The sequence below is a fragment of the Ctenocephalides felis genome, unplaced genomic scaffold, assembly GCF_003426905.1.
Source record: "Ctenocephalides felis isolate EL2017-DRISC unplaced genomic scaffold, ASM342690v1 CF-g0.4_SCAFFOLD_01036, whole genome shotgun sequence".
NCBI classification, from domain to species: Eukaryota; Metazoa; Arthropoda; class Insecta; order Siphonaptera; family Pulicidae; genus Ctenocephalides; species Ctenocephalides felis.
Window position 1 is genome coordinate 1 of NW_020537190.1, and position 26,881 is coordinate 26,881.

General features: G+C 29.1%; 3 protein-coding genes and 2 pseudogenes across 3 annotated transcripts; 1 reads left to right on the plus strand and 4 right to left on the minus strand.

Annotated features, from left to right (window-relative positions):
- Positions 1–10: 10 nt before the first annotated feature.
- Positions 11–1,243, minus strand: LOC113365474 (annotated as a pseudogene).
- Positions 1,244–1,963: 720 nt separating this feature from the next.
- On the minus strand, positions 1,964–7,773 carry LOC113365468 (annotated as a pseudogene).
- A 3,194-nt stretch (positions 7,774–10,967) lies between these two features.
- On the minus strand, positions 10,968–13,540 carry LOC113365469 (cytochrome P450 6k1-like; the record flags this gene model as incomplete). Its single annotated transcript, XM_026607021.1, has 4 exons — positions 10,968–11,134; positions 11,930–12,181; positions 12,266–12,493; positions 12,688–13,540. Coding segments are annotated over 4 exons (1,500 nt in total), but the record flags the coding sequence as incomplete, so codon positions are not given.
- Positions 13,541–14,503: 963 nt separating this feature from the next.
- LOC113365471 lies at positions 14,504–20,136 on the minus strand. The gene is given in 9 exon segments (XM_026607022.1): positions 14,504–14,719; positions 14,785–15,036; positions 15,229–15,456; positions 16,002–16,256; positions 16,259–16,954; positions 17,521–17,679; positions 18,105–18,356; positions 18,540–18,784; positions 19,220–20,136. Coding segments are annotated over 9 exon segments (3,159 nt in total). The 5' UTR covers positions 20,122–20,136; the 3' UTR covers positions 14,504–14,549.
- A 1,647-nt stretch (positions 20,137–21,783) lies between these two features.
- Positions 21,784–26,608, plus strand: LOC113365473 (cytochrome b5-related protein-like). Its single transcript, XM_026607023.1, has 5 exons — positions 21,784–21,821; positions 22,920–23,110; positions 24,285–24,670; positions 24,743–24,928; positions 26,092–26,608. The coding sequence occupies exons 1-5, from the start codon at positions 21,812–21,814 to the stop codon at positions 26,606–26,608; spliced, it is 1,290 nt and encodes a 429-aa protein (XP_026462808.1). The 5' UTR covers positions 21,784–21,811.
- The last annotated feature ends 273 nt before the right edge of the window (positions 26,609–26,881 follow it).

Here is a 26,881-nt window from a genome sequence, read left to right on the forward strand (position 1 = left end):
CACAAGTATCGATTTCATTCTGGACTTTTTTCATAATGTATGGGTTTTGGGAAATTTCATAAAAAAATGAAGACATTGTCATTGAAGATGTTTCAAAACCTGCTGCAAGGAATAAGCGAGCTTCAGCAGCAATTGCTTCAATCGATAAAAGCTTTGCATCTGAAATGTAAATTATTTTATAGTAGCTTTTACTAATATGACTTATGATCGTGGTGATTAGTGATGTCCAGCGTCATACTGCTTGATACCGATCTAGGCGAGGTTGGGAGCAACCAGCAACTAATCTGCATTTTTTCCACTTTTCCACAACTGGATCGTTAAATATTATTATTAAAAAAAAGTTTACCTACCTTTGATTTTAACTTTCATGCCATCATCTTCATAACTTTTCCTGAATTCCGTAACTGTATGAGCATCTGCATAAAATCATTTCTCACTACTCCTTTTTTCTCTCTAAGAGTCACAATCTGTTGTACAATATCATTATAAATTTGTACACATCAGCATTAATAATTGAAATTCTTAATAAATTTATCAATTCCGGGCAATTGTGGAACAATAACTTCACGATAAAGTCTTTATAATTGGATACTTGGAAGATCTTTTTACCAATTTGTCGAAATTCGTCGTCAGGATTTTTTACAGAGTTTACGTCTATTCCAAAAGCTACTGATGCAATTATATCAGTCGTGTATCTTGCTGCCAAATCCTTAAATTCAACTACTTCACTGTTCTTTGCCTTTTCTGATAAATGTTCTTGAAGTTGTTCTCCGCATTTTGTGATCGTTTCCATCATAACTTTCAGTTTTCCAGATGTAAAAGCTGGTGATAGAACATTCCTCAATTTTACCCAAGCCTCACCAGATAAACTAAATAAATTCGATGCCAAAGCATTTGTTTTGGGATCAAACTCATTTCCTCTGTTTTGGAAGTTCTGAAAATCTTTTACCATTATCATTTTTATTAACTCGGGATCTTTTACCACCAATCGTGGGAAAAGGAATACATATATACCAAAAAATGGTTTTTGGACACTGTTGTATAAGTTTGACATCACTTGGCTCATTGACTGTTTTCGGAAAAACATTGCACTTATGTTACCAAATGGAAAAGAAGGTTGGATGTATGGTACATCCTTTCTTTTCCAATAAGTAAATGAATACAAAAAATAACTATAAATTACTGTAATAATTATTACAATTATTGCAATAATTACTGTTAATACATTATTTAAGAATATCATTTTGAAGTTTTGGCTTCTTTTAGTAACTGAAATGTTTATTATAATTTTACACCAATTAGAATTAATACAAGTTTATGTTAGTACACAAAAATTCAAACTCGTAGTGGATTTGTTATGAACGATGATGTGACAATATTATTAAATGACCAGCACAATTATTTTGGTACAATCTGTTAGAGATAAGTTTTACTAACGACTAAAAGGTTATCACTTTAAATAAATACGTTGGATACAACTGATTTTTATTTACAAATTAATTATCTATAATTATGTATTTAGAAATACATCGAATTTACAAATAAATATTTCATAAAATGCTATACTGCACCTTATTACTAAAAATTTTAAAAATAATTAATGTTTGGCGAAATTTGCATTTTTACTTAATATGCAAATGTAATTATTCCTGAGTCAAAATATTAGCTCAGTGATATCAGTTCTGCAATTATCAATCGATATTTCAATCGAGTTTTTTTGTTCGTATTATTCGATTTTAGCTACTCAATTAATTTTTTTTTATAATAATTATAATATGTTATAGAAGAGTTTGGAATTCTTATTTATATAAGTTAGTATTAAACTACTTATAATAATAATACATCAGGACTAAAATATCCTGGATTAAGACAAAATATCCTGACTAAGATTAAATGTACCAACATAGTTGAATATATGCAAATACAGTGAAGAAGTTAAAAATGAACACAAAACTGAGGTGGAATCTTTTTTTGAAATAACAACGTCAAGTGAAAAGTCCGACTATAAATAATAATGGACTTGATTAACGACGGAAAGAAAATAACATGAAAGAAATTCGGCTCAAAATGGCTCAAAATTTTGACCATCAACTGACTGAAGTGCAAATCATCTACGTGATTTGCGCATTTTAAAATATTTTTAATTAAGAATCAATGTTTTCTCGGTGAGTATAAACTAGACGAATTTTGATACTAATTATCTATTACTCATTAAACTTTTCGTTTAGCTACTTTCAGCCAGATTCCACCTAAATGTACAACACCCGCAGTAGTAGGATCATGCTGGAATTCTTCTGATGTTTTAGAACATTTCAAAATATCAAATTTGTGAAGCACCATTGCCAATCCCATTTTCACTTGCATTTTTCCCAAACGCATGCCTAAAAGTAAAATTCTATAACATATTTCATAACAATATTATTATTTTGATGTAATTCTTTATTACCAATGCATGCCCTTTTTCCTTCTCCAAAAGGAAAATATGTATAAGGTTTTATGGAACCTTTACGCTCATCACTGAATCGGTCTGGATCAAATTTCATTGGGTTTGGGAAATGATCTGGATCTCGGTGGAGACCCATTAACGGTATCAATACTCTGGTGCCTTTTGGAATGAATGCGTTGTGTCCAGGAATTTTGTAGTCTATTGAGCATTCGCGAACAAGGAATGGTAACGTTGTATAAATCCGGAGAGTTTCTGTAATAAAAACAATCTTTTGGCATTAAAAAGCATTTGGCCTTCTATTAACTAAAGTTCCTGTACGAATCAGAATCTGGTAAAGAATCAAAATTATATATTATCATGGAGAGCAAATGCAAATTTTCAATCATAACATAGATATATTAGGGTAAGACTACAGTCATATACATTTGTTTGTAATTTTCTTACCATTAATGCAATTTTCCAAATATTTCATATCATTCATTGCTTCATAGTTAAAACCTCCATGTTTTGCGACACTTGCATCAATATCTGCTTGAGCTTTTCGCATGATGTCATGGTTTTGTGCCATTTCATAGAAAAATGATGACATTGTTATAGAAGATGTTTCGAAACCAGCCAAGAAGAACAAATTCACTTCTGATGCTATAGCATCCAAGGATAACTGCTTTTCTCCTGAAAGAATCGCAAGTAAGAATCATACATATACATTAGGGTGGTCCTTAATATAGACATTTTTAATTTCCTTGCTCCCAAGGGCTCAAATGGTTCCAAATTAATGAAAAATAATTTTCTGAAAGTTTTAGCTCTTAATATTAACTTTTAGATAGTGCGCAATTCAATCAAACTTCGTATGGCAATAGCATGAAAAAAAAATTTTTTAGGTACAACTTAGCGACAAATGAATTAAAAGTGAAAATTTGTGTCATTTTTATTGAAAATTCTACGCTCAAAATTTTTGAAAATTTGTTCATGCTATTTCCATACACAACTTTGATTGAATTGCGCTCTATCTAAAAGACAATATTAAGAGCCAAAACTTTCAGAGAATTGTTTTTTATCAATTTGGAACCATTTGAGATCATGGGAGCAAGGAAATTCGAAAATGACCATTTTAAGGACCACCCTAATGTATACATTTTTTTATAAAATACTCAAAAATGTATAGGTATCAAAAAAACATTTGTTGGCTATCATTTTTATGATATCATTCTATTACCTTGTACTTTGATTTTCATGTCATCATCATCTGTAATTTCACCACCATTTCTCAACTGAATCAAAAGTTGCATGAAATCAGGTCTTGTTATATTATTTTCTTCTCTAAAGGTCACTGTTTGTCTAACAACATTCATCATGAAATCATAAACTTCACGACTTATATTTGCCAATTTAAATTTATTCAGGATTTCAGGTGACATGAAAAACATAATGGACATGACAACATCCCATCTTGTGGGTAAATTAAATATTTTTCTGCCAATTTCGCGAAATTCGTGATTTGGATTTTTCACTGAGTTTACTTCATTGCCTAAAGCTACTGAAGAAATTACATCTGTTGTGTATCTTGCAGCCAAGTCTTTGAATTCGAGTTCTTCTTTACTGTTGGATTTTTCTTCAAGAAATTCTTGCAAATTTTTACCGCATCTAATAATAATCTCCATCATAGCTTTAAGTTTTCCCGATGTAAATGCCGGTGACAGAGCATTTCTTAATTTTTGCCAAGAATCTCCTGATATGCTAAATAAATTCGATTGCAAAGCGTTGGATTTTGAGTCAAATTCATTGCCCCTGTTTTGGAAATATTGGAAGTCCTTCACCAAAATTAACTTGATCAATTCTGGATCCTTTACTACCAATCTGGGTATACAAAACACATAAATACCGAAGAATGGCGCTTTTATGCTGTTGTATAAATCAGCTATATTTTGACTCATTGATTTTTTGGATCTAAACACAGGTTCTACATTTCCGAAAGGAAAAGTTGGTGCAATTGATGGAATATTTCTTTTTTCCCAGAATGTGAAAGAGTGTTTGAAATATACGTAAGTTGCTGCAAGTACTAACACCAGAACGGCCACCAAAACTTCAAACACATATTGGATAAAGTCGAACATTTTCACCTTTTCACTTTTATTCACGCAATAAAATATTATAATTACACGACTAGTACATATCAATTATTTTTTCGTGTTACTTTGCCAAAAATATACCACAGATTATCAACTGTTAACGCGCTTCATAAATAATGCTTATTCATGATTTTGATAAAGTTGTTTTTTACGCCGAATCCAAACGATTTCATATCGCATAATGGCATATCTTATATATGATAAAATATTTATTATGTCATCATACAATCATTTATATTAACAGAAATTAATGAACAGTGATTATAATTACATCGTTAAAGACAATTGAAAAGACATATCTTTAATAGAACAAATGCTTATCTAAATGATTGCCATAATTATAATTTATTTATGAGTTTTTTGTACATATATTATTTCCGAATCCATTTATATTATAATTCATGTCTAAATAAACATTACCTATTATTCGATAAATTACAATAATGCTAAAAATATTCATACATAAATATACCGTCACGACTTTTCAAGTTGTTTTTCTTCTATTTTATATAATTATATAGCATTTGTTGCTGAAAATACGAGCAAATATAAAGTATTCTTAGTATAAAAATTATTTCTAAATTAATATCATTTTTTATTGTTTACGAGGAGCAACCTTTAGCCAAATTCCTCCTAAGTGAACCACACCAGCAGTTGTTGGATCATGTTGAAACTCTGTGGATGTTTTGGAACATTTCAGAATGTCGTATTTTTGAAGCACCATTGCTAAACCAACTTTTACTTGCATTTTTCCTAACGCATACCTAGAGGTGTAAAGATATATAGTTCGTAATCTAAAATCATAAATGTTTATACAAAAAAAATGTAATGAGTATGATATTTTAATTTTTTTACAAGCTGCTAGTCACAAATATGGAGTGTGTATAGTATTGGAGAAAATTTGGGAAAATAAAATGGATCCAAGAAGGTAGCAAATGAAAAAGTAGTACTCAGTAGATTGAAAGCAAAAGTTCAAGAAATAGAAGATGCTCTCACATTAAGGAGTTACCTCCAGGTAATGTCTTAACATTTAAACTGGACGTACATGAAGTTTATCATAAATTACTGATAAACAAAATTGATTAAATTTATTTTTACTCATATAAAATGTCTATTTTCTATTTTATATATTGCTTAAATTTTCTTTCCAATTACCAATTATTGTCTATTGTTTTAATTTATCTTACCTATACAGGCTCGTTTTCCTTCACCAAAAGGGATATACGTATAAGGAACAATGGATCCTTTTCTTTCATCACTAAAACGGTCAGGATCGTACTTCAACGGATCTGGAAAATATTCAGGATCTCTGTGTAACCCATTAATGGTATCAGCACCCTGGTTCCTTTAGGAATTACTGCATCGTGTCCAGGAATTTTGTAGTCAATAGAGCACTGGCGTAGTAGAAATGGTAGGGCAGTGTAAATGCGAAGAGTTTCTGGAACATATTTAGAGGAATTGTACTAAATCGATAATAGTCATCTTTGTTATCTCAATTACACTCTTATCATAATCAACAATACAATGCATTTAGCAAAACACCAATAATAATATGGAAAATTTATAATTTTGCCAATCATTGTTTTTAAGCATTTCAATTATCAATTTTTTTTACTTACCATTTATACAATTTTCCAGGTATTTCATTTCGTTCATTGCATCATAGGTGAATCCTCCATGTTTTGCAACGCAGGAATCAACTTCGGCTTGTGCCTTCTTCATAATTTCTGGATGCCTTGCCATTTCGTAGAAGAAGGATGACATTGTTATGGACGATGTTTCAAATCCAGCCAAGAAGAATAGATGCACCTCTGCAGTTATCTCCCCAGGGACATTTGTTTCTCCTCTAAAATTTAAAATAGCTCATTAACTACCTTTTCTTATGGTGAGTTATTGAAATCATAACAGTATTATTTCCTATTATCAAGGAAAACATAAATTTTCCTTTATACCTTTTTATACATTTTTGTTCTAATTTTTTTCCAACTTTTAGTGTACTTTAGAAATAATAGATATATGTGTATAGTGAGCAATATGGATCGCTATAACTCAAATTAAACTAAATAAATAATTAGTTTTCCCACGGAGAGGTTTACATTGTCATTATATAATCCATTTGCTCATTTGGTTTGCGACCTCTCGAGTCATTTGAATCGTTCTATAACAACTGTGACAAAAGTTATTATTGGAATTTAGCCCGACGATAATTAGAGTAAATTTGGTTAAATTTCTTTAGTATTATTCTAATATCTTTATATATTGCGCGAAGTTATTAGAGTTTACTTACTCTGAATCTCCACTTTCATATCATCATCATCTCTAATTTTGCCAGTATTTCTCAATTGAATCAGAAGTTGCATGAAATCGTTTCTCATGACACCACTTTGTTCTCGATAATTGACCAGTTTGCTCAACTACATTTGTCATAAAGTCGTGTACATCTGGCTTAACCACAGATATATTAAGAGTCTTCAAGTACTCTGGTGAGTGAAAAACATAATATTCTTATTGCTTCCCAAGTAGTCGGAAAATCGAAGATCCTTCTACCGATATTTCGAAATTCATCATTCGGATTTTTGATGGAATTAACATCAATTCCCATTGCCACTGAAGAAATGATATCTGTGGTGTAACGCGCTGCTAGATCTTTGAATTCCAAAACTTCCTGACCTTTAGCCTTTTCTTCGAGGTATATTTGCAAATTTTCACCACATTTTATAACTGTGTTCATCATCATTTTCAATTTTCCAGAAGTAAATGCAGGTGTCAATGCGTTCCTTAAGTTTTTCCAGTGGTTGCCTGCTAACTGAACAAATGTGCTACTAAAGCATTTTTCTCCGGGTCAATCTCGTTTCCACGATCTTGGAAATGTTGAAAATCTTTAACTAAAACCAACTTCACTATTTGTGGATCCTTAATAACTAATCTCGGTGTTGCAAACACATACATTCCAAAAAATGGAGCTTTGATTTTATTGTATAAATCAGTCACATTTTCACCCATAGATTTCCTTAAAGTGAACATGGGCGCGACATTTCCGAATGGAAAACTTGGCTTAATTGTCGGTATACCTCTTCTAGACCAATACGAAAACGCGTTTAGGAAATAAATATAAATAATTGCAAAAATTACAGCTAATGTGGCTGTAATATCTTTTAAAACGGTATCAAATATTAGAGCCATTACTTCTTCTTAGCCCGGTGGCTTAAATTGAAATGATTGATGTACAAAATATTGTTGATTCAATTTCGCTCAATATTTATGACTAAGTGTGTCCATTGTATTTTTCAATACCGATAAACCTATAATTTATGATCATGACTGTTCGCAACGATTATGTAAACAAGTTTTCAGCACGCAAGATATAATTACTTATCTTATCAATTGCATATTTGGGAGACACTACAATTTGTATCTTTATTAGATGACTGTGATTTTGACACATTTTGACGAAGAAATAATAAGATCAGCACATAACATCTCAACATAGTCAATTGTGTATCGAAACGTATGGAACCCTCACTATTTTTTTAAATATAAATTAGTTTTTTTTTAATAATTCAATATATGCTTGTATAAAAAATTATTTAATTACTGTTAGAAAAGTCGTCTAATTGTTAAATGAAAATAAAAAATGAAACTTGTTAAAGGTGGACATTTTAGATTTGTGATAATATATTTAAAACAAATCTAGTTTTATAAATTATCTGCAAATATGGATAAAACATTACACATATTGATATTTTGTATGATGATGTACAAATATCAGATATCATCATTTAGATATTTATATATAAGCAATATAGTTCATGGTACTTAATTTACCACGTTAATCATACATAAGTGTCATTTATGATTAAATTGATCATTTAATTGTTTATAGAATTATTATTAAGGTCACAATTGTTAACAAATATAAATTTAATTTAAAAGGCACTATTGTAAATATCTTAAAGAATTACATAATGATATTTTGATAGGTAAATTTAAAGTTTGTCGGTCAGACTCATAAAGTATTGTAAAGGATTCAGTTTCAGATAATCCACATTTAAATATATTTATTGGATATTTATTTCTCAACCATTAATATTTCGTTATTATTGTTGTTAAATGGTTTTTCGTTAAATTAATGTTGGTAAAATTTCATTTCTAGTTTATCTAAATCTCGTGTTTTTTTTACATTAAGTAAGAGGAACGGTTTGTCAATATTCATGACTTACATGGAGATCCTCAGCTTTACTCTTCTGAGATTTCGAAGAAATTTGGCATGGATATAGAGTTGATAGTGAAACCGTACACCTTAAAATTTTTCATAATTAAACCTTGCCTCATAAGCCTATAATATTTCAAGGGTTGCGATTTGACTATCATCTCCATCGCCATGAGAAGTTTTATCAAAATCTCAGAAGAAAACTCATGAGGTTCTCCTTGTTAGAAGTGTTATTGTAACCTACAAAATATTGAATTGAAATACGGTGCTTTTCAATTTTATAAAATAAAATAAAATTTATTCTCATTATTTAGGGATAAATAATGCAAAATACATTACTACCATATTTTGGTTTCACATGATTTAAGAAAAGGCATAACTAAAATTTGAACAAAAAGACATGGAACTTTGTTTGAAAAATCAAATTAATCCGGTTTAATTAGTTAGTATTAAAACAACATGGCGTTTTTTTAAATATAAAATTGATTTTTATCAATTAAATTTTCATATTGTTCTGATGCAATGAAAACTCGTCGTGAAACAAAATCATTTGGCCAAAAGCTGTGTAAAAAATATTAAATTTAAAAAAAATCTACTCATTAAAACTTGTAGAAGTTAGTATTAATTAAGACTATTTATTTATTTTTGACCAGTAACCATAAATATTTTTTACAAAAGAACCAAGTAAAATAAAATCGAAACTTGTGATATGAACCTTTATAACGGTTTGTACATATGAACATATAATGTATATAAATAATATAGACAATATTGTAAAGTTACTAAACTTATGATGAAGTTTATTTTGTTATAAAAATATAGCATAAGATCATTTTTGTAGGCACTGTTTTGTAAAAATTTCAATTTCTGTTCGGATAAAACTGAACTAAAAATCATCTCAGAAATTTGCACAACGATTGTAAGTTTGGAAAATTTTGGATTATTATAAACAATTTTTGGGAAACTGTATTTCATAGAGCAGTATTTAGAATAAGAAATTTTTTAAGAAATATAAATGGGATTTCAAAATGGTTACAAGGTTGTAGGTAACTCATATAAAAATACCTCAGACAATTCTATGTTAATATAATTTGATACAAATGCGACATACCAGTAACAAATTGTTTAAAAATAATATATGTTTTTCTGATTGACCATAAAAAGACAATTTTACATTTATATAATAATTACAAAAAAAATAAAAATACATAGACTTCAAAAAGTTTTGCAGCTCAAAACTTAAATATAATAGGTCCAGAGATAATTTTTATAGAAATGTTTCATCCGATAGGCCTAAAATATTTAAAATTTTGTAAATATATAATTCTCGTGGCCCAAAAGATGGTATCAATTATACTACAATTATTAAAATAAAATTTTAGAGCTAAAACTGTAAATAACTAATTTAGTACTTCAAATATTTCTTCTATCTAGATTTCTGTGATTTTGATCAACTTTAGTATTATTAAAAGTATTAAATATTTCTGCGCACGTTGTTAAGACATCCACAAAGTCTATTAATATTATATTAATATTAATATAAGTGTAGTATAATAACTTAACTTGTTGATAATCATGTAGTTTAAATTAAATTTAATAGTTCAACTAATTTAATGATAGAATATTATAATAAAAATTCGTGATTTGTAATAAAACTATTTTGGAAATATTTTGGGCGTTTATTTTGTTCACTATCATCTTCATTCAGCGCAGAAATTATTATCATATTATAAATGAATTTTATATCAATTTGAATAATTTGGCCAGGTATTTTTAAATTCAATTGTTTTCGGAAAATAATATATTTTTTTTTTTCAAAAAAATTTTTTTTTGTATATCGAAAATAATTCAGATTTTAATTTTAATAATGGCTAGTTCTAAAGCTTACTTATATACTACAAATAAATAATTTTAACTTTGTGATTCAGTTCATATAATTCTTATGAATATTAGACAATGTTACAGTATTTATAATAATTAATTTAAAAACATTTAATATTCCTCGAAAGTTCCAGCAATTTGCCTTAAGGCACGATGCCATACACCACTAGTTTTTAAATATATAAAAATATTATAAAATTAAAAAAATATATACTTATCTATAAAACTAGGTTATAAGAAATTCGTCATTTGGAAATGAACTCAAATAGATTATTATTATTGATGATGAAAACAGTAATTTTTATTTTCGGTGTGCAACTTGAAGCCAAATTCCACCCAAAAGTGAAACTCCTGATGATTCTGGATCGTGTCGAATTTCCTGCGAAGTTTTTGCACTTTTCAAAATATCAAATTTATATAATGTCATAGCCAATCCAACTTTCATTTGCAATTTTGCCAATCGCATACCTACAAAAGAAAAGTTAATTTTTAAATAGCAAGTGCTGAAAATTGATAAGCTTTATTAAATGTAGATTTTTTTCCTTTTTATGTATGTATAATTTAATTATTGCATGTGTTTACTAATGGATAAAACAACAACATCATGGAATCAGAAATGTAAGTCTGTAGATCTCTATATATTAGGGCGGTCCTTAACAAAGACATTTTCGAATTTCTTTGCTTCCAAGGGCGCCAACGCTTCCAAATGCATAAAAAATAAATCTCTAATAGTATTAGCTCTTAATATAAACATTTAGATAGAGCGCACGCCAATTGAAAGTTTCTTATATTTGTTATTAACATACGTCATTAAGTAAATTCTTGCGCCATCTGTATAGTATTTGTGAACTCAAATATTATGACACATAAGAATAATTATAAACCACTTAAAATCTAAATAAATCTATGTGGGTTGTTTTATAATATTTATTCATCATGGAATAATTTGAGTTTCAACTTCATCAATTAAATAATTATTTTGCTGCAAAATTAATCTTGATTCCATGATGAATAGGATTTAATTAGAGGTAAAGTAGTTTATAATTTTTTCTTTTAGAACTATCACTATTTGTGAATTACTTTAAATTTCATCTGCATTCAATTGATTCGTAAAAATAGAGTCGTTGCTTGCTATTAAATATTATTTTTGATGTATTCTTACTTCTATTATTTTTGATTTATTCTTACTTCTAATTCATTTTTTTTTCATGATTAAAAATTTTAATCCCAAAATGTATACCATATGACTATATATATATTTACCTATGCAGGCCCTTCTTCCTTCACCAAATGGCATGTATGTGTATGGTGTAATTGAATCTTTGCGATCATCACTGAATCGATCAGGATCAAACTTTTCAGGATTTGAAAAATATTTAGGATCCCTTTGCAATCCCAATAGCGGAATCAATACCCTGGTACCTTTCGGAATTACTGTTTTGCTTCCAGGAATTTTGTAGTCAGTTAAACACTCCCTTGTCAGTGAAAGCAAAACAGGATACAGACGTAATGTTTCTATTAAAAATAGAATGAGAGAATTAATTTGATATTGGGTAAATTATTTGTATTGATGGTTAATTAGGTGTTAGTGCTGATTACCGCTTATGCAATTTTCCAGATACTTCATATCGTTCAGGGCTTCATATGTAAAACCACCATACCTTTTAACACAAGTATCGATTTCATTCTGGACTTTTTTCATAATGTATGGGTTTTGGGAAATTTCATAAAAAAATGAAGACATTGTCATTGAAGATGTTTCAAAACCTGCTGCAAGGAATAAGCGAGCTTCAGCAGCAATTGCTTCAATCGATAAAAGCTTTGCATCTGAAATGTAAATTATTTTATAGTAGCTTTTACTAATATGACTTATGATCGTGGTGATTAGTGATGTCCAGCGTCATACTGCTTGATACCGATCTAGGCGAGGTTGGGAGCAACCAGCAACTAATCTGCATTTTTTCCACTTTTCCACAACTGGATCGTTAAATATTATTATTAAAAAAAATAAGTTTACCTACCTTTGATTTTAACTTTCATGCCATCATCTTCATTAACTTTTCCTGAATTCCGTAACTGTATGAGCATCTGCATAAAATCATTTCTCACTACTCCTTTTTTCTCTCTAAGAGTCACAATCTGTTGTACAATATTCATTATAAATTTGTACACATCAGCATTAATAATTGAAATTCTTAATAAATTTATCAATTCCGGGCAATTGTGGAACAATAACTTCACGATAAAGTCTTTATAATTGGATACTTGGAAGATCTTTTTACCAATTTGTCGAAATTCGTCGTCAGGATTTTTTACAGAGTTTACGTCTATTCCAAAAGCTACTGATGCAATTATATCAGTCGTGTATCTTGCTGCCAAATCCTTAAATTCAACTACTTCACTGTTCTTTGCCTTTTCTGATAAATGTTCTTGAAGTTGTTCTCCGCATTTTGTGATCGTTTCCATCATAACTTTCAGTTTTCCAGATGTAAAAGCTGGTGATAGAACATTCCTCAATTTTACCCAAGCCTCACCAGATAAACTAAATAAATTCGATGCCAAAGCATTTGTTTTGGGATCAAACTCATTTCCTCTGTTTTGGAAGTTCTGAAAATCTTTTACCATTATCATTTTTATTAACTCGGGATCTTTTACCACCAATCGTGGGAAAAGGAATACATATATACCAAAAAATGGTTTTTGGACACTGTTGTATAAGTTTGACATCACTTGGCTCATTGACTGTTTTCGGAAAAACATTGCACTTATGTTACCAAATGGAAAAGAAGGTTGGATGTATGGTACATCCTTTCTTTTCCAATAAGTAAATGAATACAAAAAATAACTATAAATTACTGTAATAATTATTACAATTATTGCAATAATTACTGTTAATACATTATTTAAGAATATCATTTTGAAGTTTTGGCTTCTTTTAGTAACTGAAATGTTTATTATAATTTTACACCAATTAGAATTAATACAAGTTTATGTTAGTACACAAAAATTCAAACTCGTAGTGGATTTGTTATGAACGATGATGTGACAATATTATTAAATGACCAGCACAATTATTTTGGTACAATCTGTTAGAGATAAGTTTTACTAACGACTAAAAGGTTATCACTTTAAATAAATACGTTGGATACAACTGATTTTTATTTACAAAATTAATTATCTATAATTATGTATTTAGAAATACATCGAATTTACAAATAAATATTTCATAAAATGCTATACTGCACCTTATTACTAAAAATTTTAAAAATAATTAATGTTTGGCGAAATTTGCATTTTTACTTAATATGCAAATGTAATTATTCCTGAGTCAAAATATTAGCTCAGTGATATCAGTTCTGCAATTATCAATCGATATTTCAATCGAGTTTTTTTGTTCGTATTATTCGATTTTAGCTACTCAATTAATTTTTTTTATAATAATTATAATATGTTATAGAAGAGTTTGGAATTCTTATTTATATAAGTTAGTATTAAACTACTTATAATAATAATACATCAGGACTAAAATATCCTGGATTAAGACAAAAATATCCTGACTAAGATTAAATGTACCAACATAGTTGAATATATGCAAATACAGTGAAGAAGTTAAAAATGAACACAAAACTGAGGTGGAATCTTTTTTGAAATAACAACGTCAAGTGAAAAGTCCGACTATAAATAATAATGGACTTGATTAACGACGGAAAGAAAATAACATGAAAGAAATTCGGCTCAAAATGGCTCAAAATTTTGACCATCAACTGACTGAAGTGCAAATCATCTACGTGATTTGCGCATTTTAAAATATTTTAATTAAGAATCAATGTTTTCTCGGTGAGTATAAACTAGACGAATTTTGATACTAATTATCTATTACTCATTAAACTTTTCGTTTAGCTACTTTCAGCCAGATTCCACCTAAATGTACAACACCCGCAGTAGTAGGATCATGCTGGAATTCTTCTGATGTTTTAGAACATTTCAAAATATCAAATTTGTGAAGCACCATTGCCAATCCCATTTTCACTTGCATTTTTCCCAAACGCATGCCTAAAAGTAAAATTCTATAACATATTTCATAACAATATTATTATTTTGATGTAATTCTTTATTACCAATGCATGCCCTTTTTCCTTCTCCAAAAGGAAAATATGTATAAGGTTTTATGGAACCTTTACGCTCATCACTGAATCGGTCTGGATCAAATTTCATTGGGTTTGGGAAATGATCTGGATCTCGGTGGAGACCCATTAACGGTATCAATACTCTGGTGCCTTTTGGAATGAATGCGTTGTGTCCAGGAATTTTGTAGTCTATTGAGCATTCGCGAACAAGGAATGGTAACGTTGTATAAATCCGGAGAGTTTCTGTAATAAAAACAATCTTTTGGCATTAAAAAGCATTTGGCCTTCTATTAACTAAAGTTCCTGTACGAATCAGAATCTGGTAAAGAATCAAAATTATATATTATCATGGAGAGCAAATGCAAATTTTCAATCATAACATAGATATATTAGGGTAAGACTACAGTCATATACATTTGTTTGTAATTTTCTTACCATTAATGCAATTTTCCAAATATTTCATATCATTCATTGCTTCATAGTTAAAACCTCCATGTTTTGCGACACTTGCATCAATATCTGCTTGAGCTTTTCGCATGATGTCATGGTTTTGTGCCATTTCATAGAAAAATGATGACATTGTTATAGAAGATGTTTCGAAACCAGCCAAGAAGAACAAATTCACTTCTGATGCTATAGCATCCAAGGATAACTGCTTTTCTCCTGAAAGAATCGCAAGTAAGAATCATACATATACATTAGGGTGGTCCTTAATATAGACATTTTTTAATTTCCTTGCTCCCAAGGGCTCAAATGGTTCCAAATTAATGAAAAATAATTTTCTGAAAGTTTTAGCTCTTAATATTAACTTTTAGATAGTGCGCAATTCAATCAAACTTCGTATGGCAATAGCATGAAAAAAAAATTTTTTAGGTACAACTTAGCGACAAATGAATTAAAAGTGAAAATTTGTGTCATTTTTATTGAAAATTCTACGCTCAAAATTTTTGAAAATTTGTTCATGCTATTTCCATACACAACTTTGATTGAATTGCGCTCTATCTAAAAGACAATATTAAGAGCCAAAACTTTCAGAGAATTGTTTTTTATCAATTTGGAACCATTTGAGATCATGGGAGCAAGGAAATTCGAAAATGACCATTTTAAGGACCACCCTAATGTATACATTTTTTTATAAAATACTCAAAAATGTATAGGTATCAAAAAACATTTGTTGGCTATCATTTTTTATGATATCATTCTATTACCTTGTACTTTGATTTTCATGTCATCATCATCTGTAATTTCACCACCATTTCTCAACTGAATCAAAAGTTGCATGAAATCAGGTCTTGTTATATTATTTTCTTCTCTAAAGGTCACTGTTTGTCTAACAACATTCATCATGAAATCATAAACTTCACGACTTATATTTGCCAATTTAAATTTATTCAGGATTTCAGGTGACATGAAAAACATAATGGACATGACAACATCCCATCTTGTGGGTAAATTAAATATTTTCTGCCAATTTCGCGAAATTCGTGATTTGGATTTTTCACTGAGTTTACTTCATTGCCTAAAGCTACTGAAGAAATTACATCTGTTGTGTATCTTGCAGCCAAGTCTTTGAATTCGAGTTCTTCTTTACTGTTGGATTTTTCTTCAAGAAATTCTTGCAAATTTTTACCGCATCTAATAATAATCTCCATCATAGCTTTAAGTTTTCCCGATGTAAATGCCGGTGACAGAGCATTTCTTAATTTTTGCCAAGAATCTCCTGATATGCTAAATAAATTCGATTGCAAAGCGTTGGATTTTGAGTCAAATTCATTGCCCCTGTTTTGGAAATATTGGAAGTCCTTCACCAAAATTAACTTGATCAATTCTGGATCCTTTACTACCAATCTGGGTATACAAAACACATAAATACCGAAGAATGGCGCTTTTATGCTGTTGTATAAATCAGCTATATTTTGACTCATTGATTTTTTGGATCTAAACACAGGTTCTACATTTCCGAAAGGAAAAGTTGGTGCAATTGATGGAATATTTCTTTTTTCCCAGAATGTGAAAGAGTGTTTGAAATATACGTAAGTTGCTGCAAGTACTAACACCAGAACGGCCACCAAAACTTCAAACACATATTGGATAAAGTCGAACATTTTCACCTTTTCACTTTTATTCACGCAATAAAATATTATAATTACACGACTAGTACATATCAATTATTTTTTCGTGTTACTTTGCCAAAAATATACCACAGATTATCAACTGTTAACGCGCTTCATAAATAATGCTTATTCATGATTTTGATAAAGTTGTTTTTACGCCGAATCCAAACGATTTCATATCGCATAATGGCATATCTTATATATGATAAAATATTTATTATGTCATCATACAATCATTTATATTAACAGAAATTAATGAACAGTGATTATAATTACATCGTTAAAGACAATTGAAAAGACATATCTTTAAATAGAACAAATGCTTATCTAAATGATTGCCATAATTATAATTTATTTATGAGTTTTTTTGTACATATATTATTTCCGAATCCATTTATATTATAATTCATGTCTAAATAAACATTACCTATTATTCGATAAATTACAATAATGCTAAAAATATTCATACATAAATATACCGTCACGACTTTTCAAGTTGTTTTTCTTCTATTTTATATAATTATATAGCATTTGTTGCTGAAAATACGAGCAAATATAAAGTATTCTTAGTATAAAAATTATTTCTAAATTAATATCATTTTTTATTGTTTACGAGGAGCAACCTTTAGCCAAATTCCTCCTAAGTGAACCACACCAGCAGTTGTTGGATCATGTTGAAACTCTGTGGATGTTTTGGAACATTTCAGAATGTCGTATTTTTGAAGCACCATTGCTAAACCAACTTTTACTTGCATTTTTCCTAAACGCATACCTAGAGGTGTAAAAGATATATAGTTCGTAATCTAAAATCATAAATGTTTATACAAAAAAAATGTAATGAGTATGATATTTTAATTTTTTTACATGCTGCCAGTCAGAAATATGGAGTTGTGTGTAGTATTGGAGAAGATTTGGGAAAATAAAATGCATCCAAGAAGGTAGCAAATGAAAAAGTAGTACTCAGTAGATTGAAAGCAAAAGTTCAAGAAATAGAAGATGCTCTCACATTAAGGAGTTACCTCCAGGTAATGTCTTAACATTTAAACTGGACGTACATGAAGTTTATCATAAATTACTGATAAACAAAATTGATTAAATTTATTTTTACTCATATAAAATGTCTATTTTCTATTTTATATATTGCTTAAATTTTCTTTCCAATTACCAATTATTGTCTATTGTTTTAATTTATCTCACCTATACAGGCTCGTTTTCCTTCACCAAAAGGGATATACGTATAAGGAACAATGGATCCTTTTCTTTCATCACTAAAACGGTCAGGATCGTACTTCAACGGATCTGGAAAATATTCAGGATCTCTGTGTAAACCCATTAATGGTATCAGCACCCTGGTTCCTTTAGGAATTACTGCATCGTGTCCAGGAATTTTGTAGTCAATAGAGCACTGGCGTAGTAGAAATGGTAGGGCAGTGTAAATGCGAAGAGTTTCTGGAACATATTTAGAGGAATTGTACTAAATCGATAATAGTCATCTTTGTTATCTCAATTACACTCTTATCATAATCAACAATACAATGCATTTAGCAAAACACCAATAATATATGGAAAAATTTATAATTTTTGCCAATCATTGTTTTTAAGCATTTCAATTATCAATTTTTTTTAACTTACCATTTATACAATTTTCCAGGTATTTCATTTCGTTCATTGCATCATAGGTGAATCCTCCATGTTTTGCAACGCAGGAATCAACTTCGGCTTGTGCCTTCTTCATAATTTCTGGATGCCTTGCCATTTCGTAGAAGAAGGATGACATTGTTATGGACGATGTTTCAAATCCAGCCAAGAAGAATAGATGCACCTCTGCAGTTATCTCCTCCAGGGACATTTGTTTCTCCTCTAAAAATTTAAAATAGCTCATTAAACTACCTTTTCTTATGGTGAGTTATTGAAATCATAAACAGTATTATTTCCTTATTATCAAGGAAAACAGTAAATTTTCCTTTATATCCTTTTTATACATTTTTGTTCTAATTTTTTTCCAACTTTTAGTGTACTTTAGAAATAATAGATATATGTGTATAGTGAGCAAATATGGATCGCTATAACTCAAATTAAAACTAAATGAATAATTAGTTTTCCCACGGAGAGGTTTACATTGTCATTATATAATCCAATTTGCTCATTTTGGTTTTGCGACCTCTCGAGTCATTTTGAATCGTTCTATAACAACTGTGACAAAAGTTATTATTGGAATTTAGCCCGACGATTAATTAGAGTAAATTTTGGTTAAATTTCTTTAGTATTATTCTAATATCTTTATATATTGCGCGAAAGTTATTAGAGTTTACTTACTCTGAATCTCCACTTTCATATCATCATCATCTCTAATTTTGCCAGTATTTCTCAATTGAATCAGAAGTTGCATGAAATCGTTTCTCATGACACCACTTTGTTCTCGATAATTGACCGTTTGCTCAACTACATTTGTCATAAAGTCGTGTACATCTGGCTTAACCACAGATATATTAAGAGTCTTCAAGTACTCTGGTGAAGTGAAAAACATAATATTCTTTATTGCTTCCCAAGTAGTGGAAAAATCGAAGATCCTTCTACCGATATTTCGAAATTCATCATTCGGATTTTTGATGGAATTAACATCAATTCCCATTGCCACTGAAGAAATGATATCTGTGGTGTAACGCGCTGCTAGATCTTTGAATTCCAAAACTTCCTGACCTTTAGCCTTTTCTTCGAGGTATATTTGCAAATTTTCACCACATTTTATAACTGTGTTCATCATCATTTTCAATTTTCCAGAAGTAAATGCAGGTGTCAATGCGTTCCTTAAGTTTTTCCAATGGTTGCCTGCTAAACTGAACAAATGTGCTACTAAAGCATTTTTCTCCGGGTCAATCTCGTTTCCACGATCTTGGAAATGTTGAAAATCTTTAACTAAAACCAACTTCACTATTTGTGGATCCTTAATAACTAATCTCGGTGTTGCAAACACATACATGCCAAAAAATGGAGCTTTGATTTTATTGTATAAATCAGTCACATTTTCACCCATAGATTTCCTTAAAGTGAACATGGGCGCGACATTTCCGAATGGAAAACTTGGCTTAATTGTCGGTATACCTCTTCTAGACCAATACGAAAACGCGTTTAGGAAATAAATATAAATAATTGCAAAAATTACAGCTAATGTGGCTGTAATATCTTTTAAAACGGTATCAAATATTAGAGCCATTACTTCTTCTTAGCCCGGTGGCTTAAATTGAAATGATTGATGTACAAAATATTGTTGATTCAATTTCGCTCAATATTTATGACTAAGTGTGTCCATTGTATTTTTCAATACCGATAAACCTATAATTTATGATCATGACTGTTCGCAACGATTATGTAAACAAGTTTTCAGCACGCAAGATATAATTACTTATCTTATCAATTGCATATTTGGGAGACACTACAATTTGTATCTTTATTAGATGACTGTGATTTTGACACATTTTGACGAAGAAATAATAAGATCAGCACTTCATAAACAATTAGATCTTAAAGAATTAAATCAAATAATTAAACTATCAATGAAAATTAATCGATTAATCGATTCACAATAAATTATTTTGGCGAGGCGGATATTTCAAATATTTTGACCGCTGTAAAATAATTCGATTTAAATTATTTTTAAAAATTTTATAAATGCAAAATATTTTTACTGGCTTATTTTTACTAACTCTGAACAAAAGATCAAAATTTTATTTTTAAATATTTAGATTATTCTCGATTAAGCTTTTTATCTTATCTTACTACTTGCTATAAATTAATAAAATTAGATTGCTATAAATTAATAAAATTAGCTTATTTTCACTACGTGCCATATATAAAAGTAACTTTAAAAATCAATAAAATAGTAAATATGTATTTATAATCGATGTTTATTTATTTTTTGCTTTTCACTATCTTATCTTACTGTAAGGTGGTCCTTATAATGAACTAGTTGTAAGTGGCATTTTGTCAAAGCAAGTTGAATAAATTCCTCGATATATGTAAATAATAAACCTAATCAATAAGAATGGAGATTTAGATGTTTAGATAAAATTTTCAACTAAAACATATTTTGAAAATGAAATTTTTGCTCTCACTAAGAACTAATTAATGCTATTTCTAGTTGATGTGTAATTCAAACAAACTTATAATAAATATAATTGTTTTATATATATTGCCTAAACACGTTGTCCCTTAGTGTATTAAATTTTAATAATTAACTCATTAAGACCAAGATGTCTATTGCAATGTAAAGTTTATATTTAATATTATGAAAGACAAGACCAAAGCATTTGATAGATGGGTATCAACACATCTTCTGAAATTTACTTTTTTGGTTTTATTATACTCCTCAGATTATATATAGTTTTGCTTACAGTATTTTATTTTCTGTGATTTTTTGTTCATTTTTAAACTCTTGATGTTGATTGGTATTGTATATTGTAGCTTAAAAGTCGCCAGAACTTTGCTAGGTCTTGCAGTTCTGTATTATTCACAATTTAGAAATATTTAAAGTTAAAGAACATTATCAAATATTTTAAAATTTTGAATATTTTATGATTTTTTTTAACTTGAATTTTCGAAAAATTTTATTTCGAAATTATCGCCGGACCGTAACAAATTCGAAAGGTTCAAGTTCGAAATACGATAAGAATGGATTATATTCGCTATCTGATAAAAAATATATGTATATTATATTGTAAACATTGGACTGAATTATTTTGTGATAAATCTGTGATAGAACCACATGCATTCTAAAAGTTAATATTATTAGTGTGAACATTATAAACAAAACCATGGAAAATTAGTAATTATCAATGTGAAAAGAACAAAAATAAATCGTTATTCTGAGAAAGTGCATAAAAAACTGAATTTAGAGAAAGTACAAAATGGGTAAAGGTGAACAATATTAATATTCAATTGAACAAAAAATAACAAATCAAAGTATCATTTATGAACACGTATTAAACTAATATAACGTTTCGGCTTATAATCATGTTTCATCATTAGTGGCTGATAATCATAATTAGTTTGCTTGATCTTCACACACTCTGCATTACACTTTGCATTACACTATTATGTCAAATATATTAATATATATGATAATTACAATAAAATAATAATATTCATTCAATATTACAACCTATCATTAATATTTAAACCATAACAAAATAAATTTATAATGTCTGAGAAATTGCTGAAACATATGTTAGTACTAACAATGTTTATAGATTACATGAAATAAATAAAATACGAGTGTTTAATATTCACTGATGATGACGTTAATTTGAATATTGAAATGTATAATGCAATGAAAAAATGTGATATTTTCAATGATTTTGTATCATAATATCTCAATAAATATTTGAATTTTACATGAAATTTAACTAGCATAGACATATTAAATTATTAATATATGTGTGTATACATATTTATATAAATATATATATATATATATATATATATATATATATATATATATATACATATATATATATATACATATATATATACATGTGTATGTGTGTGTATTTTATTATCATGCAAAGTATAAATTGGTAATGATTTGCTAAAATTTAATAATCATTATTTAGACTTCTGATACAAAAATATACTTATCAATGAAGGTTACATAAAACATATTATGTACACGAAAACACGCACGTATATTTTGCGGATTTTTTTTAATAATTAGTGACAATTTAGTGTACAAAGTTTTTTATCGACAGACACATACACACACATATATATGCATATATCTCTTACACGTGTTAAATTATGCCTCATACAACTTTGTATTTTTATGTATCAATCAAATCTTCAAAAGATTTGTATTCTAGTAATAGATGGTGATATTGATTTACTATTAAAATAACAAAAACGTATTACTTGTCTTTTATGTAATCATTTAATGGTCATTTGTGGCTTTTTAAGGGCTATTTTTAATATTTACATTTTTAATTTGTTGGTTAAGATTTTCTGTAATTTTTGCTTTAGGTAAATATGATATTCACACTCACTATCCATCATTAAGGGATAAACATCCCAGAACTGCAGACAATTGGTTAGAAGGCCAAAGATTGGATGGAGGCGCAGAAGGCTTATGGAGAATTCATGACAAATTGTATGATTTATCGCGTTTTGTTGAAAAACATCCAGGTGGCAAAGAATGGCTGGAATATACGAAAGTAAATAATAGTTAGATTTATTTTAATAATATATTGGTGAATTAAACTTCTTTAGGCGCGACTAAGGAGTAAATATGTAAAAATGCAACGGAAGTTGCGTTACGCCCAAACTGTTAGTCATTTCTATGCAAGGCAAGACAAATATTACAGCTGCTCAAAAAATTAAATTGTATAGCCACCAAAAAAGTAAAAAAAAATACAAGCGGTTAATGAATGTATGTTAATTTTAATTACATGAAGTTCTTCGAACACAATTACATTACGAGTGAAATTGTCAAAACAATATTTCTTTAGGCGTTGTGAAAATAGAATTTAATAAGCGGCAATTACTTTATTTCTCTAATGAAGGTTCAAGTCCTAAATGCTAATTACAATGACAAACCGTAAGTAAGTAATTACAATAAGTTTTACTTCAATCGCGTGTGAACCTTACGAACACTCTTTTTGTTAATATGTTATACTTACACATACACCAAAATAAGGTATGTAATATAAGTCTTAAATTAAGTACAATTTACTAAAGCGCTAAATATTAAGATCACCAAGTCACCAGTCGTCCCAAAGTTGTCTTCGACGTCCCGGAATTTTCTGGAAGCATCATTTGTCCCGAATTTAAGTTCTTTGTCCCGTTTTATCCTAAAATTTAAAAAAATGCTTTTACTGTTAACAAATAAATATCCCATCAATTATCTAGAAATGATATATGCGACATGTACTTACATGAAACAATTCTTTATAACAGACCAACTTTCCAATGTAAAAATATCCGGAATCCAAATGGTTTTAGTTTGAATAAGTTACTCATCAATGCATCTAATATTGTTACAAATATAAAAAATCATTATTATTATCACGTTTTTTTTTTTGTCTTGTTACAAAATGCTAAAAAGAAAAAAATATGATTCTGTCATTCCAGAGCAAGGAATTCGATCAAGTCTAATATACAAAACATTTTATTAAAAATTATGCACACAACAGTTTTTCAAGAAAACTAGCGTCATATTTATCAAATTGCTTTTGTGTCTTGAAAAGACAATATTAGTTATATTATTTAGACCTACTTGGGTATACTATACGTAAATAATATTTATTATATGTATACTTGCATGTTCTGAAAAGTCTATTTTGAGAAGTTAATCAATCAACTTATTAATATATTTTTTGATTTTTATAGGGTATGGATATCACTGCAGCATTTGAAGCTCATCACATTACAAAAACTGCCGAAAAATTATTACCAAAATATTTTGTACGTGAAGCAAGGATACCAAGTCACTCGTTATTGACATTTAATGAAGATGGCTTCTATAAAACTTTGAAACAACGTATGAGCGAAGAAATCAAACGTGTACCAAAATCAGTAAGAAGAAAATCTAAATTAATTATTGATTTTCTTATTTTGGGAACATTTATTAGTTCGATCTTGTCGACTTTTTATTGGCCATTAGTATTTCTCGCAGGGTTATTTTTAGCTTGGACATCAGTAGCCGCACATAATTTCTTTCACCAGAAAAATAACTGGAGAATGTATGCTTTTAATTTAACGTTATTAAGTTGTAGGTAAGTTGAAAATTAATAATAATATTTGGCAGATTGTTTACTTTATCTTTTCTAATTTTGATTTAATTTCAGGGAATGGCGTATATCTCATGTTTTATCCCATCATTTGCATCCGAATACTTTGGTTGATATGGAATGCAGCACTGCTGAACCATTTTTGTGTTGGCAACCAAAAGATAAAGGTTTTATGAAATATGTTTCTTGTGTTATATCGCCATTGGTTTATGCTATTATCTATATTGGGCAGTATATTTTCAGGTAAAAAGATATTAACTTAAACTTACATAGAAAGAATTAACATACCTCGAAAACTGTATAAAGCAGGGCTTCTTAAACCTTTCTCATACGCGACCCATTTATAATTGCCATGATTTCGAGTTTATTCACGACCCCATTTATAATTGCAAGTTTGTTGACGATCTCACACAAATATAAAAGAAAAAGAAATTATTATTTTTAGGAAACCACATACATATATACATATATCAATATATTGTTTTAGAATTCGTTGTAAAACAACAAAAATCTATAGACGTGATGTTATAAAATGATATATATTTTTGGCATTAAAATCACTTGCGACTCCATATTACTGCGAATGGGGTCGCAACACATAGTTTAAGAAGCCATGGTATAAAGCATAGGTTCCAAACTTGTTTGTGTCGTGGCTTAGGCTTTGCCAAGGACTCCCCATTTTTACTCAATATCAATATCAATATCAATATCAATATTTTTATGTCTAATTGTACTAAAATTAAAATACATGTTAATTAAGTTTATACATTAATTAATAGATTTTGAGATGACAAAGTAAGCGACAAGTAAAGTTTAATTATCAACATTTGGCAACAATTTTATAAGGTTTAAGCTTACATCTCTGCATTTTTTTGTTTGAATATCGGTAATATCGCATAAATCCACCTACCAGGTCTATTTTACATTTCCTGAGTAGTTTGTTCTACTGTTTTTATATTGTTAATGAAGCACGTATTTGTATGTAGTATTGCATAGTAAATCAGGCAGAGTTAAAAACTGTTTTCTCACAAATTAATTACACTAATAAACCTTCGGCAAATACCAGATGATGTAGAATCATTTAATTTTTGATAAGACTGTTACAGAATGATAACATAATTAATTTATATCATATTATTTGCTGATGACCTGTTATTTTATTTTAATATTCAATAAAAAATTAAGAACAAAATTTTCTCATTAAGTTGAAAGTTCTGATTAAGTTTTATTGAAACAATATACGTGTGGTTCCATCAAGACCTTGAAAGTTGGCAAACATTTTAAATTTAAAACATAATTTTTTAAATTTTATATGCGATTTGACTGTATTTCATTAGATTAATATTCTCAATTTAAAATTGTCGCTGAGATTCACAACGTATTCCTAAAACTCGTTTACCTTTCAGAATACACGCGGCGATCAAAAGAGGTCATTTACTCACCCCATTATGGCATGAATTGATTCCATATACATTACCGTTGGCTATGATTATTATGTCAAATTTGCCAATAATTTCCACCCTAAAAACTTGGTTTACAATTATTATGATTGCTAGTTTCTTTTTTGGAGCAATCGGTTACAACGCAGCTCACCACCATCCAGAAATCTATCACCACAATGATGCCCATAGAAAAGACCTAGATTTTGGAAAATTCCAACTCGATGCTGTTATGGACAGGGATGAAGTTACAGGATCTTTATTTATGGTCTTGACAAGTTTTGGCGATCATGGATTACATCATTTGTTCCCAACTTTAGATCATGCACTACTTCCGTATTTATATCCAGCCTTTGAGGAGGTTTGTGAAGTGTTTGGAATACATTTACGATTTACTTCCCAATGGGAATTGGTTAAAGGGCAGTTTCGTCAATTGTTGAGGACATTGCCGAACTTGGTACCTCCTGATGTAGTAGAAAAATAAGAAGAATTTGGATAGGAAATTTACATAACTTTTCTTGAATTAAATTATACAAAATATTATCAGTGAAAACTAAGTGTTTTGGATAAAAATTTTATTGCATTTCTCATTTGGGATCATTCCATGTTCTGGTTTTCTGATACAAATAAAATATTTATGGGAAATTATTAATAGTATCCTGTACGTTAATACAAGTATACGAGTATGCCGTTTGAAAATGCTGTTTGTAAAAGTTTTAGTGACAAAAAATCACAAAATATCACGTGGGGTAAGGAG

Excerpts from the sequence above, each read along its gene's own strand:
- LOC113365473 (XM_026607023.1), top strand. Across the intron at positions 23,111-24,284 it reads AATGGCTGGAATATACGAAA|GGTATGGATATCACTGCAGC; the intron begins GTAAATAATAGT and ends TGATTTTTATAG. Across the intron at positions 24,671-24,742 it reads TTAACGTTATTAAGTTGTAG|GGAATGGCGTATATCTCATG; the intron begins GTAAGTTGAAAA and ends ATTTAATTTCAG.